Raw genomic sequence first — 14,830 nt, 5'->3', positions numbered from 1 at the left:
GATGTGGCCATCCTATCACAGCAGCTTTCTTGTATAACTCCCCAACTCCATGTTCAAATGCGCTAAGAATTGAGAATACAAGGGTCTCTCTTGCTCATCGAAAACCTCTTTTTACCGGCGCCGGTACTTACAGCAGTGATGTCAGCAATGACGTCAGTCATGTGCTGACCAATTTTTGTACCAAATTGTGAAACAAATTTGAAACATAATTGAAACATAACTGAAACACTAATATTTTTGTGAAACAAACCGTAGTGACGACAGCAATGATGTCATCAGTTTCACTTTTGTCAGAATGTTTCACAATGTTTTTCATGTATCACTTTAGTTTCATAAAAGTTTCACTTCTGTTTCAATTATTAGTTTTATATTAGATAAATGTCAAAAGCCTCACCAATCTCAAAGCAGAGAATGGACGCTGGATTAGACTCCTTTACCTACCCGCGCCGGTAAATTCGCCGCTCTCTCTTGCTCATGTAGGGACCTTTAGATTGCGACTCCCCGGTTTTCCATGTCCTATGGCATATTCTAGCTGTGTGGTGTACTGGGTGCTTCTTTACTTGTTCTTCTTTGCTCTCTAAGGTAGACCTGGCACTGGCAGCAAACTAGTTGGGAGAAGATGGCGTTATGGAGCGGCGTGGGTCAGGCGGCGAGCATGGCGCAGCTCGCCGGGGTGGATGCGTATGGGCTCATCAACATGATTGTGGAGGCTGTCCAGACTGTTAAAAGGAACCGGGAGACCTGCCAGCTGCTAGCGCGGCGCGTGAAGATGATTGGGGACCTTCTGCAGCAGCTCGAAAGCACGCAGCTGATGCAGCACCACGAGACGAGGAACCCCGTGGAGCAGCTGGAGGAGACCCTCCGCCATACATACATGCTCATTACATCCTCTCAGGACAGCGGCTACCTATACAGCTGCTTCATGGGGGGCAAGCAGGCTGACCAGCTCCGTGAGGTGCAGAACGATATCACCTTCTACCTCCAGCTCTTCCCCCTTGTCAGCTTCGTCGACACCAGCCGTACCTTTGAGCAGCTTCTGAACAGAGCCCGCCCTTTAGGCACACAGGTACATCATCTGATATTGTCTTCTCTAGCTAGAGGTAAATGTACGGTACAACTACATATGTGCATGAGCTTTTCAGTTACAGATTTGGTTATAGACCTTACTCTTTTTAGATCTCTCAGTAAATAAGAAAGTGTAATTTTCAATTTTAGTTAATTATTTGAATCATGAAAGACTAGCCTAATAGGAACACTCTCAGATCCATTATTATCTTAAACAACTCGATTTCAAGACCATGCAACTTCTGAAGTCTTAGAGAAATGGTCATAGTTTTTTTTTTGCTCAAATGTGATGTATCTTTATCCATGGAAAAAATGTGCGGAAGTCTTCTTTCATTTTCACCTACCATGCGGTCATGGAGGAATTCAATCAGTGACGCCTGGTCAGAGAAACGAATTTGGACCTGGTGCTTTCCAATTAAATTCAGTCTTTAAGATTAGGTTGTTTTATTGTTTCAAAAGCGCTATTTGTTGTTGGCAGAGATCGCTTATGCTAATTTAGTTCGTGGTTGTAATCGTTGATGCGGTCGCGTTTTCTTTCACCTACAAGGCTACCATACTTGATATTAGAATTGAAGCTTTTGTAAACATTGACTCCAGTTTGTTGATGGAACTTTTGCTAACCATTTCCATAATGTTTACTCCAGACAAAAAGTATGTTCTTATTCCCATCTTTTTTGAATCTCCAAGGATACAATGGACGAGTTACATGCAGTACATCCTCCAGAACATGAAGATAGGTATCTTCTATGAATGTTATTATCTTTTTATGTATAATTCATGTCATGACTCTGGATTCCCCTGAACCTGCTTCATTTTCTAGCTATTTTTTCTTTGAGGTGTAGAGTGAATGATGCACAGTTGCACACACACACATCTTCTTCTCACTTTTTTTTTTGAGAAACACACATCTTCTTATCACACCATAGAATAAAACGTTTTAGACAACATATGTCTTCAAATTATAACCAAAATGAATACTGTGACCACTCTATCAAATTAATCTGCTATCTTTGCATAAGTCGGTGCAGTATACAATTGTAGGTCAGATGAATCAATCATCCAAACTCCACCTACATCACAGTCACCATTTTGCTAGATAGTTGTGTACTAATTCGAAGGATACAATGATCGCCTCGTCAAACCGATGCTTACAAACAAAAGGGAATTTTTTTTTAATAGTCATATCTTAATTTCTTTCTTCAGCATATGTTATTAATGTATTCGATACTACATCAGGCTCAGAAGGGAGGCCCTCCAGGCAACTGAATTAGAAGATCCGGAAACTTATCTTCCTTCAAAATTTGAGGAGGATCAAGAAACAAGTATGCTCATGCACTTAATCGACAACTTATTCAAACTTGTAAATAGGTGCCATAAATCACATTATGGTCTTTCTTTAAATCTATTTTGATCTTAAATACTATGTCAGCAGAGTTGCAGCATCTTTTGGGCTGATGAAAACTTGTGTGGGCAAAAGAACTTTAACGAAGTTATGATTTAGTGCACGAAAGAGATTCTAAAAGTAAAATTATCTTAGTATCGTAAAAGGATCAGCTTCCTACTCTCTCTGTTTCAATGACTAAGGTCTTTTTTTTTTAAAGTCAAGCTAAGTAAACTTTGACCAAACTTTTAGAAAAAAACTATTAACAACTATAATATTATATAGATATTATATGAAAATACATTTCATGATGTATCTAACGATATTGATTTTGTATCATCCTAATTTATACTAAAAACTTGGTCAAACTTTACATAGTTTGACTTAAAAAAACATATAGGGATTATTCATTGACATGGATGTAGTACAATACTTTGTCGCTTTGTTAGTTTCATTTTAGAAAGCTTGAATATGAGTAGTATTCCTGACAGAGAGTATTCCATTAACTCCACCTTTTTTCTCGAGAACACGCCAAAACATGTGTCATTGTATATAAGAAGTCGTCGAGAAGAAAACTGCACCGTTTTTTTTTTTGGACAAGATAGGGAAAGTTTGGTTATAGCTCTAGTTTAGTCATAATTTACCCTGTAATCCTGACTGTGTGTATGCTAGATATAAAGTTATCCCTTAGAAAAAGTACGCAGAGTGTTTACTCCAAATATGCCTCCAGTACTAGATGACAAGGTGAAGTTTTTCCTGTGAACCAGGTAAAGTTAAGAATATGGAAGAATTGGCAAATCTCTTCGGTGTTGAAAAAGGAGCAGGGTTGTCATATTTTAGTTTATCTCAGATACTGGCTGCTACTGACAATTTATCATGGAGAAACATGGTTGGACATGGTGGATTTGGCTATACTTACAAGGTAACCTTTCTTGAGACAAAAAGTAGTATGAGACAAAATCTTGAACCACTTAAGAGCTTGTGATACTAAATGTCTATAGCACTTGAGGCATGAAAGTTCAGATCCCCACCTAAGAGATAAAATATAAAAAAACTTGACTTCTCAACCTAATGTTGACTAAAATGTGAAGTTCACCCTCATATCTAACTTCCATAGTACTTTTTGTTCAAATACCTGTGCTTCAACCTTGACAACAGGCATTTTGAAATTTATCAGCTTGTTCCAATAGATGAACCCACTTTTTAGAATAGTTTTACGTGGTATCCAATGGCAGAGCAAGAACAAAATGGCGGTGGGTCATTCAAATTCATATGCTGAATTGGGCCGGTCAGATTATTAAAGTAATTGTACCTGTCTGTGGGAGGGGGGACCAATCCCTTCGTCATCCGACTCCTTAACTGGCTGTAGGTTGACATTGTGTGGGGGTCCTTTTATGTTTCTCCACCCCTGCTAGTTGAAGCATGACTGAATTTCAGTGGGATGAAGCTTGTAGACTAGTATGTTTTAATACTGCTTGCGAACTTATCTTGGGATTGATGTTCCACTCCCCTATCTGACTAGAGCTTAAATGTTTATAAATTGTCAATTTGTTATTTGACATTACGGGGATATTTGTATTTCTTAAGAAGGAAGAACAATGTTCGGTTGATAGTCTCCAACTAAAATTTCCCTTGAAAAAATGCTTGCACATAACGGTAACACCACTGATGGTGGGCATTCATTTGCTCTCCTGGATCACCCGACCAGCAAGGGAAACCAACAGTGGATCTCACTATGCACCAGAAACATTGTTCTAGTCCCCTCAATAATGTTGTCATCTGATATTTTCAGGGCAAACTTCTTAATGGTCTTGAGATTGCTGTCAAAAGACATGAGATATCTTCATATCAAGGTCCAGCAGAGTTCAGAGCCGAGATTGAAATCATTCAAAATCTTCGACATAAAAATATAATCACGCTACTTGGTTATTGTGTTCAGCAAGAAGAAAAGATACTTGTCTATGAATATATGCCAAATAAAAGCTTGGCATGTATCATTACTGGCAAGTTATACTTACATCAGGGCTTATTTCATAAAAAAAAAAAATCTGGCCATTTTCAGCAAGTACTTATTTCTAACATTGCATTCATGTTTTTGTAGATGAATCAAAAAGAAAATTTCTTAATTGGGCTAAGCGTCTTCAAATAATAAAAGGGATAGCGGATGGTATTCTCTATCTGCATGTGCATTCTCAGATGTGCATTGTCCACAAGGATTTAAAAGCAAGTAATATCCTGTTGGACCGTGAAATGAATGCTAAAATTTCTGATTTTGGTCTGGCTAGAAAATTAACTCCAAGTATGACTGCAGAAGTGCTCGTTTGTGGCACATAGTAAGTGCTCATCTGATTCAACATTCCAGTTGGAAGTGTCAACCCTCTTGCCTTATCCTCTTTTTTGAAGTGCTTTCACGTGCATAGTCATAATGACCCCTTTTCATCTGCTAGTGCCTATGCAGATCCTGAATATGTTGCTATTGGAATGATATCGGACAAGACAGATGTATACAGCTTTGGCGTTGTACTTCTTGAGATTATAGCTGGAAAGTTGTCTCGGTTTTATATGCAGAGCGCATCTCTAGGGTCTCTTCCTGATTATGTAAGTATTTTTAAAAGTATGCAGTGAAGCTTTTAATTACAGGATTGACTTTATTTCAGCATAGCTGTAATTGCTAGATACTGATCCCTTTTCGTGGATGGATGATGTGCCACTGCACTAGTGCAGAACAGCTGCAGCTCCACAGTTTCTTGAACTCCTTACTTGATGATATTTATTGTTTACAATTGCACAACTTTAATGTTTTACTATTGATCGCTACCGATTTTTTGTATGTGTCCGAGCCTCGTTGGTAGCCTGGTAGCACTAGCTGCATTCTCCTCGTTTCTCCTTTTGCGAAATTATGATGCTGAATGTTTCTCAAATAATGTCAGGCACGCAGGCATCGAAAGAAGTTGCACAAGCTTATGGATCCGTTATTAGCTGCTAAGAAGAATGAGAGAGCACAGATTATGCAATGCATTAAGATAGCGCTGATGTGCGTTCACCATCCTGTCGAAGATCGGCCCTCTATGTCGGAAGTTGTTGTCATGCTTTGCAGCATCAAGTGTGCCAGATGAACCGCCAGTCTGGTGCCACTTTGTAATAAGGTGCTCTAGCTGATCGAAGATGGCCAAAGAGTACAAACATCATGGGGACAACTCATATAATATATGCTCTTTAGCAGCAATCTCGCCAGATGAACATTTAAAAGTCTCTAAACAGATTTTGTTTTAGAAGACATAGTTGAGTCTACCTTGTCACAAAACTTCAATTTCAAACCTCATCCATGCATATGCAAATATAATTCTGCTGTTGATCGAATCTGAATTATTATTTTTGTGGCGCACTTGATGCATCTTGCTATTTCTTTTCAAACTTCTTGGACGCTATCCAGATAGGTTGCACACATTGCACATAGAAGATAGATTTAATACGGGTACGCTCCAACATGATGACCACCAAAATCATACTTGCGTTGTTTTAGCCTACTAAAATGTCTTAGATTTTGAAACACAGATAGTATATGTTAACCAAATCTGGAAAAATCACATTGTTTGCACATGTGTACAAAAGTATCTGCAATAAATTTTGGGGAGGTATACAATTTTACCATCTTTAAAATGTATCTTGTTACATCGATGCACATGCATGCATTCTTTTTCTCTTGCTGAGGTAGGGCAGCTTGAGCAGTATACATATTCACACAAAATTATGAGATGAGTCGATTTGCTCTCTCTTGATTTTTATAGGAGGGCGTCAGTCTCAGAGTAAAAAATGACTTGAGACCGTACAACACCAGAAACTGCTGAAATTCATTTTCTTCTGAAACCATACAAGCAGGACAACACTCAGATTTGACGAAGCTGAAATTCCATGGTACGTGACTATATCAGTGGGCCATGCGCAACTATAAGGCAATATATCAAATAATCTCTGAGAAACACAATAGTATTATCTCTGCACTTCCTGTAAATTCTGGTCACGGGCATTTCGCCCGAGATTGAAAATGGTTTCTTCGGGTCAAAATTACTTCGATAAGGAGGCAAGTTTTTCTTGAACCAAGGTTTAACGTTCCCATGATTCGCTTATCTATACCCTTTCAGCTCTGAAGCCCAGATCATTTGTACAGTAGCAATAGAGTTGAGAATTAATGCTGCTTCGTAGCTTGCCTTTCTGAAGAACAAAGCAGGTGAAAAATTGCAAGTCAAGGTTTGATGTGAGGAAGAATGGCAAGACCTATTATTGCTATTTTCCACTGCGATGAATCCCAAATTGGGTTTAGTAATGCTACCTTTGTTTATGTAGAAATAGAGGGGCCTTCAAGCGAAGTCACGTGTGGTGCTGCAATACACAGGCTGCCTTTGGAACCTTGGCTGCATCATGTGAAGGGACCAGCAACTCTGCATTCGAACCTGGAACGACTTTGTGATCCAATGGCACGAGCAATTGCGCCTCCGAACCTGGAAGTTTGCGATCCTGATGGATCAAAATGTAAGCTTCCCGATGCAAAACAATCGCCAAAAAACTTCAGTGGCAACAAACAATAGTATCCAAGATTCACATAGTCAGATCTCAACTATGATCTCTGCAAGGAAAATTAAATACTAACATACCTATTTTGCACGCACACGAAAGATCAACTTACAACTGTGATTTGGATCAGGTGAAATATCCGGAGACAAAAGCACTAACGCGTTCCATGAGAAGCAAAATAGTGTACTAGCTAGCACTTTCAGAAACAGTGTGCTAACTAAATAACTGTCAATCCTTTGAATGAAATGATAAGAAAATAAATAATTAGTCAGTTGCAGAACAGTTAACTCCTGCATATAGATGCCAAAGTTCCGCACACGGATTAGTAGATATTACATCTTTTACAAGAAGAGAAGATGATGTAAACCGTGTGTATACTGTGCGAAAATATACTTCCTGGATAACTACCAAGCACCACTCATCCGGCGAGAGGAACAGGGATGGCACAAAATATGGTCTTACCACAGGTGCCTGTAGAAAAGAACAAATCATAAAGGTTCAGATCTGAGCTTAGTTTCTGCTAAATTGTCAGAAACAGTTATAATTGGCTCTGAACTAGCTGTACCTCTTTGCATGAAGGTTCAGGAGCACCTTTGTTCAAGAGCCTCACCCAGGTGAGGGTTGTGTCCACGTAGCTGACGAGAGGAAAAAGCTGGAGGTAGAAGGTGATCTCACCCTGCACCTCGCGGAGCTCATCGGCGTGCCGCGACCCCATGAAGCACCGGTACAGGTATCCGCGGCCCTGGCAGGACCTGACGAGCAGCAGCGCACGCCGGAGCGTCTCCTCCAGCTGCTCCACCGGGTTCCTCGTCTCCGGCTGCTGCATCAGCTGCGCCGAGTGGAGCTGGTGCAGGAGATCGCCGATCATCTTGGCACGCCGGGCGAGCTGCAGGCAGGTGGCTCTATTTCTGCGCACCATCTGCGCTGCCTCAGCGATCATCTTGATGAGCCCGTAGGCATCGACTCCTGCAAACTGCGCAACCATGGCAGCCTGACCAACTAGAGCCATCTCTTATCTTCCTTGGGTTCAGGATTTTGGAGTTGAGCTAGTGTCCCAACTCCCAAGAGAAGAATGAGGATGTTCAGTCTGGGAGAGCAAGGTCCAACTAGCCGCTCATAAAAAGGCCTTGGTTTGGTACAAGTGAAAACAGTGACTTTGACTAGTGTGGCCAATGGACTGGCGATCCAAAGTACTCCTGTTCAATGATTGATTTTTTTTAATGCCTCGTTCATTGACGTTTGGACAAAGACAGCTTAAGATGGGTCCAAAGTTGGGCAGGTTCCTGGAAACTTCCAGCTTCTATGTATGCATGATTTGTAAGAAATGAGATTCTGCCCATGTGGAGAAGGGCGGCAGGTCATACATCACACATGGCCAATTATTCAAGGTTTGAATTTTTCTCTTGACAGATATACTAAACAAACCATTTTCCATGGATTGTATGAGCAGCATTTAGAGATTGAAGTGATACTTGGACGAACCATCAGCCAGCACACATGGTAGAACTCGTCCACAAGGTTCCCATCTTCTGTGATGTCCATATTCATCTCCGCTGGAACCAGAGCTCATGAAAGAGGGAGACCTCTGGTCAGCTCGCAGAGTATATGTACTCTGCTTGGTCTCTGCTGTACCTGGATTTTCTTCCTTTATAAAGTGGACTCACTAGCCATGATAAATGCTATACAAATGCATTGGATGCACAAACTCAGTACAATAATGCACTGGGTGTACTTATTTTTGAATATATAAAAACCTGGTTTCAGAACTTTAATCCAGTACAAGCAAACTAGAAGAACTGCAATAATATTCATACAATAGAAAACCGAAAGTAAATGTACTGAAGGAGCAACCGTGGGAGTGGGACATTGCATGTATCTATATTGTGATCAGACAGAAGTATCTGAATGTGGCACAACTAGTTCAAACTCTTTCCCCCGCAGCACCAAAAGTTATTCTTCTCATTGTAACCCAGACACCCAGTACTTGTTATCAAATTCTGCCGTCATCTGAAAAAACGGCAGACAGAGCCAACGTCAAGTTACAATAAGAACATGATCCGAAGGTTAAAATTAAACAAGCATCCATAGAATCTTAGGATTTGTGCTGGGTGAGATTAAACGGGCATGGACTCTAAGTATGCTGAAGGTAAGTTCATAATGGAAATGATTATATTTGGTGTATAACCAACCAACCAAATATGCATTGCAAACATTGATAAAATAACTGAACCACCGGATTCAGATGCACATAGGCATACAAACTCAGAGTACAAGGCTAATGGAATTAATCCATCAACATTTCATCCAAACATACAAATTTCGATGCAATATCTGCACTACACTGTAACCTAATTGTACAGACTTACACAACATAGAGAACTGGTGGTCCTGTTCTGCCGTTCTTTTACACGGAAGGGGCAATTCTGTTCTGAGCATAGAACAGATGAAGGGTTGCACACCTAACGAGTGAAGTGTTCTTAACATAGCCGAGTTTATCATCACACATAACAAAGTACATAGAGACCTACAATTCATGATGTGCGGAAGAAAATATAGTGTAGAACTATCTCCAAGAAAAATAAATGTGTTTTTTGCATCCGAAGAACTATACCCAGCATGTACCAATTATTGCTGACTTGAGTCAGAACTGTATCGAAAATAAGTCTCAGAAAGTACATTATATGGTTATTATTTAAAACTATCTATAACTCGTCTTCTATACATGGAACTACAATTGTAAATAGCTTTTGGCATATAACGGTACATAAAAGTGTTTTAATTTCCTTGAACATGCATCAAGATGGGTGTTTTATTTGATTGGATCCAGGCATCAAAATGGCTTTTATAGCTTAATGCATCAATTACGAGTATGCTGAGGTACCTCTGAGCTTTCGGAAAAGAAGTGGCGGTGCACCACTTGGGCTGGGGAAGAAGGCATGCTTGACAAGGCTTTCTTTGAACCAATGGCCGGTAATGCTCGAACGCCATGGCCCCCATCTGAGTTCCTCTAGCAAATTGCCGTTGGTGTCATGATGGAACATGCAACTACTGAAAAAGTTAGAGTGACGGCAGACCAACATGTTTCTACTGTGCGGCAAGACCACACGCTGTACATATGCATGGTGAGGCATGCTCCATACTGGGAGCTCAATTTGGTACTTGAATGACCAGACCTCCTTCTCGTAGTCCTCCAGCACCCAGATTTTGGCCGTTGCACTTTCCTCATCAAAGCAACCAAGTCCAATAGAACCATCCATGTCATGCAAAGAGGTGCGTCGGCTGGCAGTGGTGGCAGCAGCAGCTGGGCCAGGCATAAGCCTGAACAACTCAGTCACCGTGTCGAAAACAACTATACCTGCGGCATAGTTGGGATCGTCGTAGTGGGCAGGCTTCCAGTGAAGGCAGTTGCGCAGCATGATAGGTGGATCCCTAGTTTTAGAAATCAACCCTTCCTCTTCCCTCATGACCATCTTCATGTCAGGGGAAGCAGTAGGAACTCCAATGCGCCTGGACGAGTGCCGCTGCTGCATACTGAGGATGTAGTACTCAGGCCTTTTCCAGTAGAGAACACGGTAGTCTCCAGACGAGCCGTGGGGGTAGAGCCCAGCAACGTGGATGTAGCGGACGGTGGTTAGACCTGGGAGTGGAGCGCACTGACGCGTGGCCGGGTTGCAGATGCTGAAGCGGGCGTTGGAGAGGGAGACGAGGAGGAGGCCGTCGCAGGATGCTGCGAGCTTCCAGCCGTCGTAGTCGTCGAAGCCGAGGATGGGTGGGCAGCACTTGGCGGTGGCGTCGGAGAGTGACAAGCCGCTGTCAGTGGCGTCGAGCGCGACGAGGGGGAGCGACGGCTGGCGCCGGTGGTGGGCGAGGAGGAAGTCGGGGGCGGAGGTGATGCCCCGCCAGGAGCGGCAGACCGCGCGGCAGCGTAGGATCGCCTTGGAGGGGAGGCGGAGGAAGATATCCCACACCACGATCTCATCCGGGAGGCCCATGCCGGCAGCATAGGAGTAGGAGCGCATCCGCTTCGGCCTGGCTACTCGTGCCGCCGTGGCCTCCTCACGGTCGAGCGCAACAACCGTGGCTCTGTGCTCGCCGGCGGCGGATGGTGGAGGGCTATGGAGTGGGAGAGGCACGACAAGGATCCGGTGGCGAAGCCGCCGCTGCTCCATGCCGAATGTGGTCACGCACCACCGCCACCACCTACCACGATGCCCTATAATCACGCCCTCGCAGGCTCGTGATCGTGGCCTGTGTAGATCGCCGCAGTTATCTCCCTCCTAGTCCTGAGATTCCGCCAAAATTGATGATTCTTTTAGATTTTGTGGGCGCGAGGCGAAAAAGAATGGAGTGATCTGGCCAAGCAGTCCAATGCGACGTGACAACATACTTCGTGGCCCGGCCACGAGGTGCGGTGGAGGTGATTTACACACAAATAACCCTTTTCCGAAACTATAGCATCCTCCGGGCAAACTATTTCACTCATGTAACCCTTTTGTGTGGCACCCTTCCCATTGGCGCCACACCTGGCTGAGTGGCGCCCGTGCTGCCGGCGTCACACTCCCATCCGACGTGGCGCTCTCGACGCTGAGGTGTGCTCGAAACTGACGTGGCAGGATGTGTGGCGCCGTCCACATCGGCGCCACACTCCACACATCCACTTATGTGTGGCCGCGCGAGCCCACCCCAGCCAGCCATTCTCCTCTCTCTGTTTCTTCTTCCCCTCAAGAAGGCGCCCGGTTCTCCCCCCCCCCCCCCCCCCCACTCAAATCCCTACTCAAATCTCTTGGATATCGTCAGATCTGCCCGTGGAGATCGTTCCCAACCCGTTCCTTGAGGTAATCTCCTCCATTCCCCTTCTTTTCATCCATTATTTTTGTGTATTTGGTTGAATCTACATGTGAAACCCTAGATGTGGATTTGGTTGATTTGAGGGTGGAGATGGATTTGGTTGGATGTTAGGGTTGTTGAAGTAGGAGAAATGGTAGTGTGCTAGTTTATATGGGTAGATTATGTTGATTATGGTAACTAATGAACACATGTGTGTATGTGTTGTTCCCATTATGCTAGGGGGATGGAAAGAATTGTTCATGTTCATCATGTGGACAAGGATGCTTTCTTGAAGGAAACATAGAGCCGGACCCGGAAGAGGTTGACTTGGTGTTTGACCTTAGCCCTAGCTTTGCGGAGGTGGTAGCACAAGTGAGGGTTGAGTTGAATTGGAATGAGCCAAATGATGGTGTTGAGCTAGAGGGAAGACATAATGTGGGGTTTGGAATGCACACCCGTTGGAAGACAATGCGTATCAACTCCGAGCAACGTTGGTCCGTTTACAAGGAGACGGTGGCCGGGTCACAAGACAAGGCTTTGGAGTTGTTTGCAACCAAGACGGTTGATGCTCGTATCGAGCTTGACCTTAACCGGTCCTCCTCCCCCGTTCGAGAGAGGAGTCCACCACCCATGAGCCAAGAAGAAGCCACCCAATCTCCCATTGTCCAACCTCCCATTGCCCAACAACCTCCGTCGGGGAATGAGTATGACGAGCATGATGATGGCGATGATGGTTTCGAGATGAATGACAACAATGTCGGTGATTTGTATAAATATTTGACACAAGAGGAGATGGACCACTCCATTCCTTATTCTCGATGCTATGCATCGGACTCGGATGATGATGGACCCGAAGAGGAAGTTGACGAGGATGGCTTGACGGCTAAGGAAGCCGAAAGAGCCGAGATCTTCAATAAGGTAACCGGACGGGATATTCAGGTACCATTGTTCCGTGATGTTAGTCTTGCGGATGGAGCCGTGGTTGATGGTGGCAAAAGTTTACTTCTTGGAGCTAGGCCAATATCCAAGAGAGATGTGGATGGTAGGATGGCTATGATATCTAAAGGGCTCACGTTTGATACCTTCTTGGAATTAATTAAAGATATGGTTGAAGGAGTTCTCCATTAAGCATCATCGCCCTTACATCATTGTTCACTCGGACTTGAAGAAGCGGTACACGCTAAAATGTGTGGATAAAAGGTGCCCATGGGTTGTCCGTGCAAGACCTTTCAAAAAAGGGCCCTCTTGGCACATAACAAGTTGTGTAGCAACTCACATGTGCCGGGGGGCGAAGCTTGATGGCAAGGATGCGCAGCCGGACCACCGTTAACTCACATCCGAGTTCATTGCATACAAGCTCTCGGCGGAGATATCATCGCTTCCTACCATGAGCATTAGGTCCGTGCAAGATATGGTGAAATCCCGGTTTGCCTACGACGTCAAGTACGGGAAGGCATGGAACGCCAAACAAGCCGCATTCAAGATGTTGTACGGTGATTGGGAGGAAGCATACAACCGAGTCCCTAGGTTGTTGTTAGCGATGGCCGCAACTAACCCGGGCATGGTGCATGTGGTGGAGCCTTCCGCAACCAAAATGACATTGCATGACGGTAAAAGAGTGAGGGTATTTCACCGTGCATTTTGGTCATTCCAACAATGCACGAGGGCATTCGAACATTGTAGGCCGGTCATAGCTGTGGATGGTACATTCTTGACCGGGCAGTACAGGGCACACTATTGGTGGCAATAGCAAATGATGCGAGCAACCATTTACTACCACTGGCTTTTGCATTGGTAGAGATTGAGAACAATGATAACTGGCAATGGTTTTTCCATATATTGAGGACGAGGGTCATACCACCCTCAAAGGAAGTGTGTGTCATCTCCGATCGTCATCAAGGAATTCTCAATGCGGTGGAGCTTGCCATTCCCGGGCATGCAAACTTCTACCGGGTATGCAAGAGCAAAGAGTTGTCTGACCTTCTTCAAGATTGTTGCCTCGCTTACTCTGAGCGCCGCTTCGCAAACCTATACAACGGCTTGCTGAAGCACAAAGACCTCAACGCGGGTGGTCAAGAGTTTCTTCATAGACACCTTATATTAACTAAAGTGGGCAAGAGCTTATGATGATGATGGGAGGAGATATGGCCAAATGACAAGCAACATGGCCGAGTGCTTCAACAATGTGTTGAAGGGTGTCCGTGCATTGCATGTGACGGCAATCATTCAATACACATTCGAGAAGTTCAATGTCTATTTCAAGAACTACACCGATGAAACGGAGAAGGAAATTGCTAGGAATTGCGAGTTCCCAACGAAGGTTGAAGAGTTCATGGAATTTCAGGCGAGGAAGGCGGACTCCCAAATGGCTACATGTTATGACAATGTTGACTGGGTTTACCAAGTGAATGAGCCGGGAGGCACCACACAAGGTGGTGTCCAACACGGAGGTCGGGCTTTCCGTGTGTCCCTAAAGACATGTGAATGCACATGTAGGAGTCCCTCTTTGCTTCATTTGGCTTGCTCCCACTTGCTAACAGCGGCATGCACTAGACGTGTCGACTACAATAACCCGCTCACCGTTCGGGAGTCCGAGTTCTCAATCGAAGCCACAAAGAGGACATGGGCTCCAAGGTTTTCTCCTTACTTGGATCAATCACAATGGCCAGAGTATCATTGAGTGCAAGTTTGGCCAGATCCGGATTGGAAGGTTGTGAAACATGGAAGAAGAAATACAAAGAGGTATCACGGAGATATGGATAGATGTGGTCATTCGGAAAAAAAGTTATTCGAAGAGGCTCGCGAGCCAACTAATTGTGGATCATGCAATAGTAAGGGCCACAATAAAAGGAAGTGTACATCTGGCAAAAAATCAAATGGCAATGATGCTACCAGAAGTCAAGCATCAAGTAGCCAACAAGCTTCAAATCAACCTCCAAGCCAACAAACCCCAAGCCAACAAACTCCAAACCAACAAGCTCCAAG

The 14,830-nt window shown here is 43.9% G+C and overlaps 3 protein-coding genes across 3 annotated transcripts; 1 reads left to right on the top strand and 2 right to left on the bottom strand.

Annotated features, from left to right (window-relative positions):
* The first annotated feature begins 506 nt into the window (after positions 1–506).
* On the top strand, positions 507–5,808 carry LOC127294480 (G-type lectin S-receptor-like serine/threonine-protein kinase At1g11410). The gene is made up of 8 exons (XM_051324310.2): positions 507–1,066; positions 1,753–1,802; positions 2,302–2,387; positions 3,214–3,368; positions 4,239–4,449; positions 4,548–4,779; positions 4,894–5,044; positions 5,377–5,808. The coding sequence occupies exons 1-8, from the start codon at positions 620–622 to the stop codon at positions 5,560–5,562; spliced, it is 1,518 nt and encodes a 505-aa protein (XP_051180270.1). The 5' UTR covers positions 507–619; the 3' UTR covers positions 5,563–5,808.
* A 469-nt stretch (positions 5,809–6,277) lies between these two features.
* Positions 6,278–8,178, bottom strand: LOC127294482 (cell number regulator 13). The gene is made up of 3 exons (XM_051324312.2): positions 7,584–8,178; positions 6,777–7,489; positions 6,278–6,658 (listed from the first exon to the last, which is right to left on the bottom strand). Exons 1-2 carry the CDS (start codon positions 8,025–8,027, stop codon positions 7,283–7,285), a joined length of 651 nt encoding a protein of 216 aa, XP_051180272.1. The 5' UTR covers positions 8,028–8,178; the 3' UTR covers positions 6,278–6,658; positions 6,777–7,282.
* A 532-nt stretch (positions 8,179–8,710) lies between these two features.
* Positions 8,711–11,285, bottom strand: LOC127294481 (F-box protein At5g49610). The gene is made up of 2 exons (XM_051324311.2): positions 9,900–11,285; positions 8,711–9,025 (listed from the first exon to the last, which is right to left on the bottom strand). Exons 1-2 carry the CDS (start codon positions 11,185–11,187, stop codon positions 9,009–9,011), a joined length of 1,305 nt encoding a protein of 434 aa, XP_051180271.1. The 5' UTR covers positions 11,188–11,285; the 3' UTR covers positions 8,711–9,008.
* Positions 11,286–14,830: the final 3,545 nt, after the last annotated feature.

The sequence above is a fragment of the Lolium perenne genome, chromosome 4 (assembly GCF_019359855.2).
Source record: "Lolium perenne isolate Kyuss_39 chromosome 4, Kyuss_2.0, whole genome shotgun sequence".
In the NCBI taxonomy this organism is placed as follows: domain Eukaryota; kingdom Viridiplantae; phylum Streptophyta; class Magnoliopsida; order Poales; family Poaceae; genus Lolium; species Lolium perenne.
This window is presented reverse-complemented; position numbering and strand designations above follow the sequence as displayed.

What these genes read in the sequence shown, in the direction of transcription:
- LOC127294480 (XM_051324310.2), top strand. Translation starts at nt 620, where the DNA reads ATGGCGTTATGGAGCGGCGTGGGTCAGGCGGCGAGCATGGCGCAGCTC. An exon ending in CCTCCAGAACATGAAGATAG is followed by an intron (nt 1,803 to 2,301) that starts GTATCTTCTATG and finishes ATACTACATCAG; the next exon opens with GCTCAGAAGGGAGGCCCTCC. An exon ending in GTGCTCGTTTGTGGCACATA is followed by an intron (nt 4,780 to 4,893) that starts GTAAGTGCTCAT and finishes TTCATCTGCTAG; the next exon opens with TGCCTATGCAGATCCTGAAT.
- LOC127294482 (XM_051324312.2), bottom strand. Translation starts at nt 8,027, where the DNA reads ATGGCTCTAGTTGGTCAGGCTGCCATGGTTGCGCAGTTTGCAGGAGTC. An exon ending in CTGAACCTTCATGCAAAGAG is followed by an intron (nt 7,490 to 7,583) that starts GTACAGCTAGTT and finishes TCTTTTCTACAG; the next exon opens with GCACCTGTGGTAAGACCATA.
- LOC127294481 (XM_051324311.2), bottom strand. Translation starts at nt 11,187, where the DNA reads ATGGAGCAGCGGCGGCTTCGCCACCGGATCCTTGTCGTGCCTCTCCCA.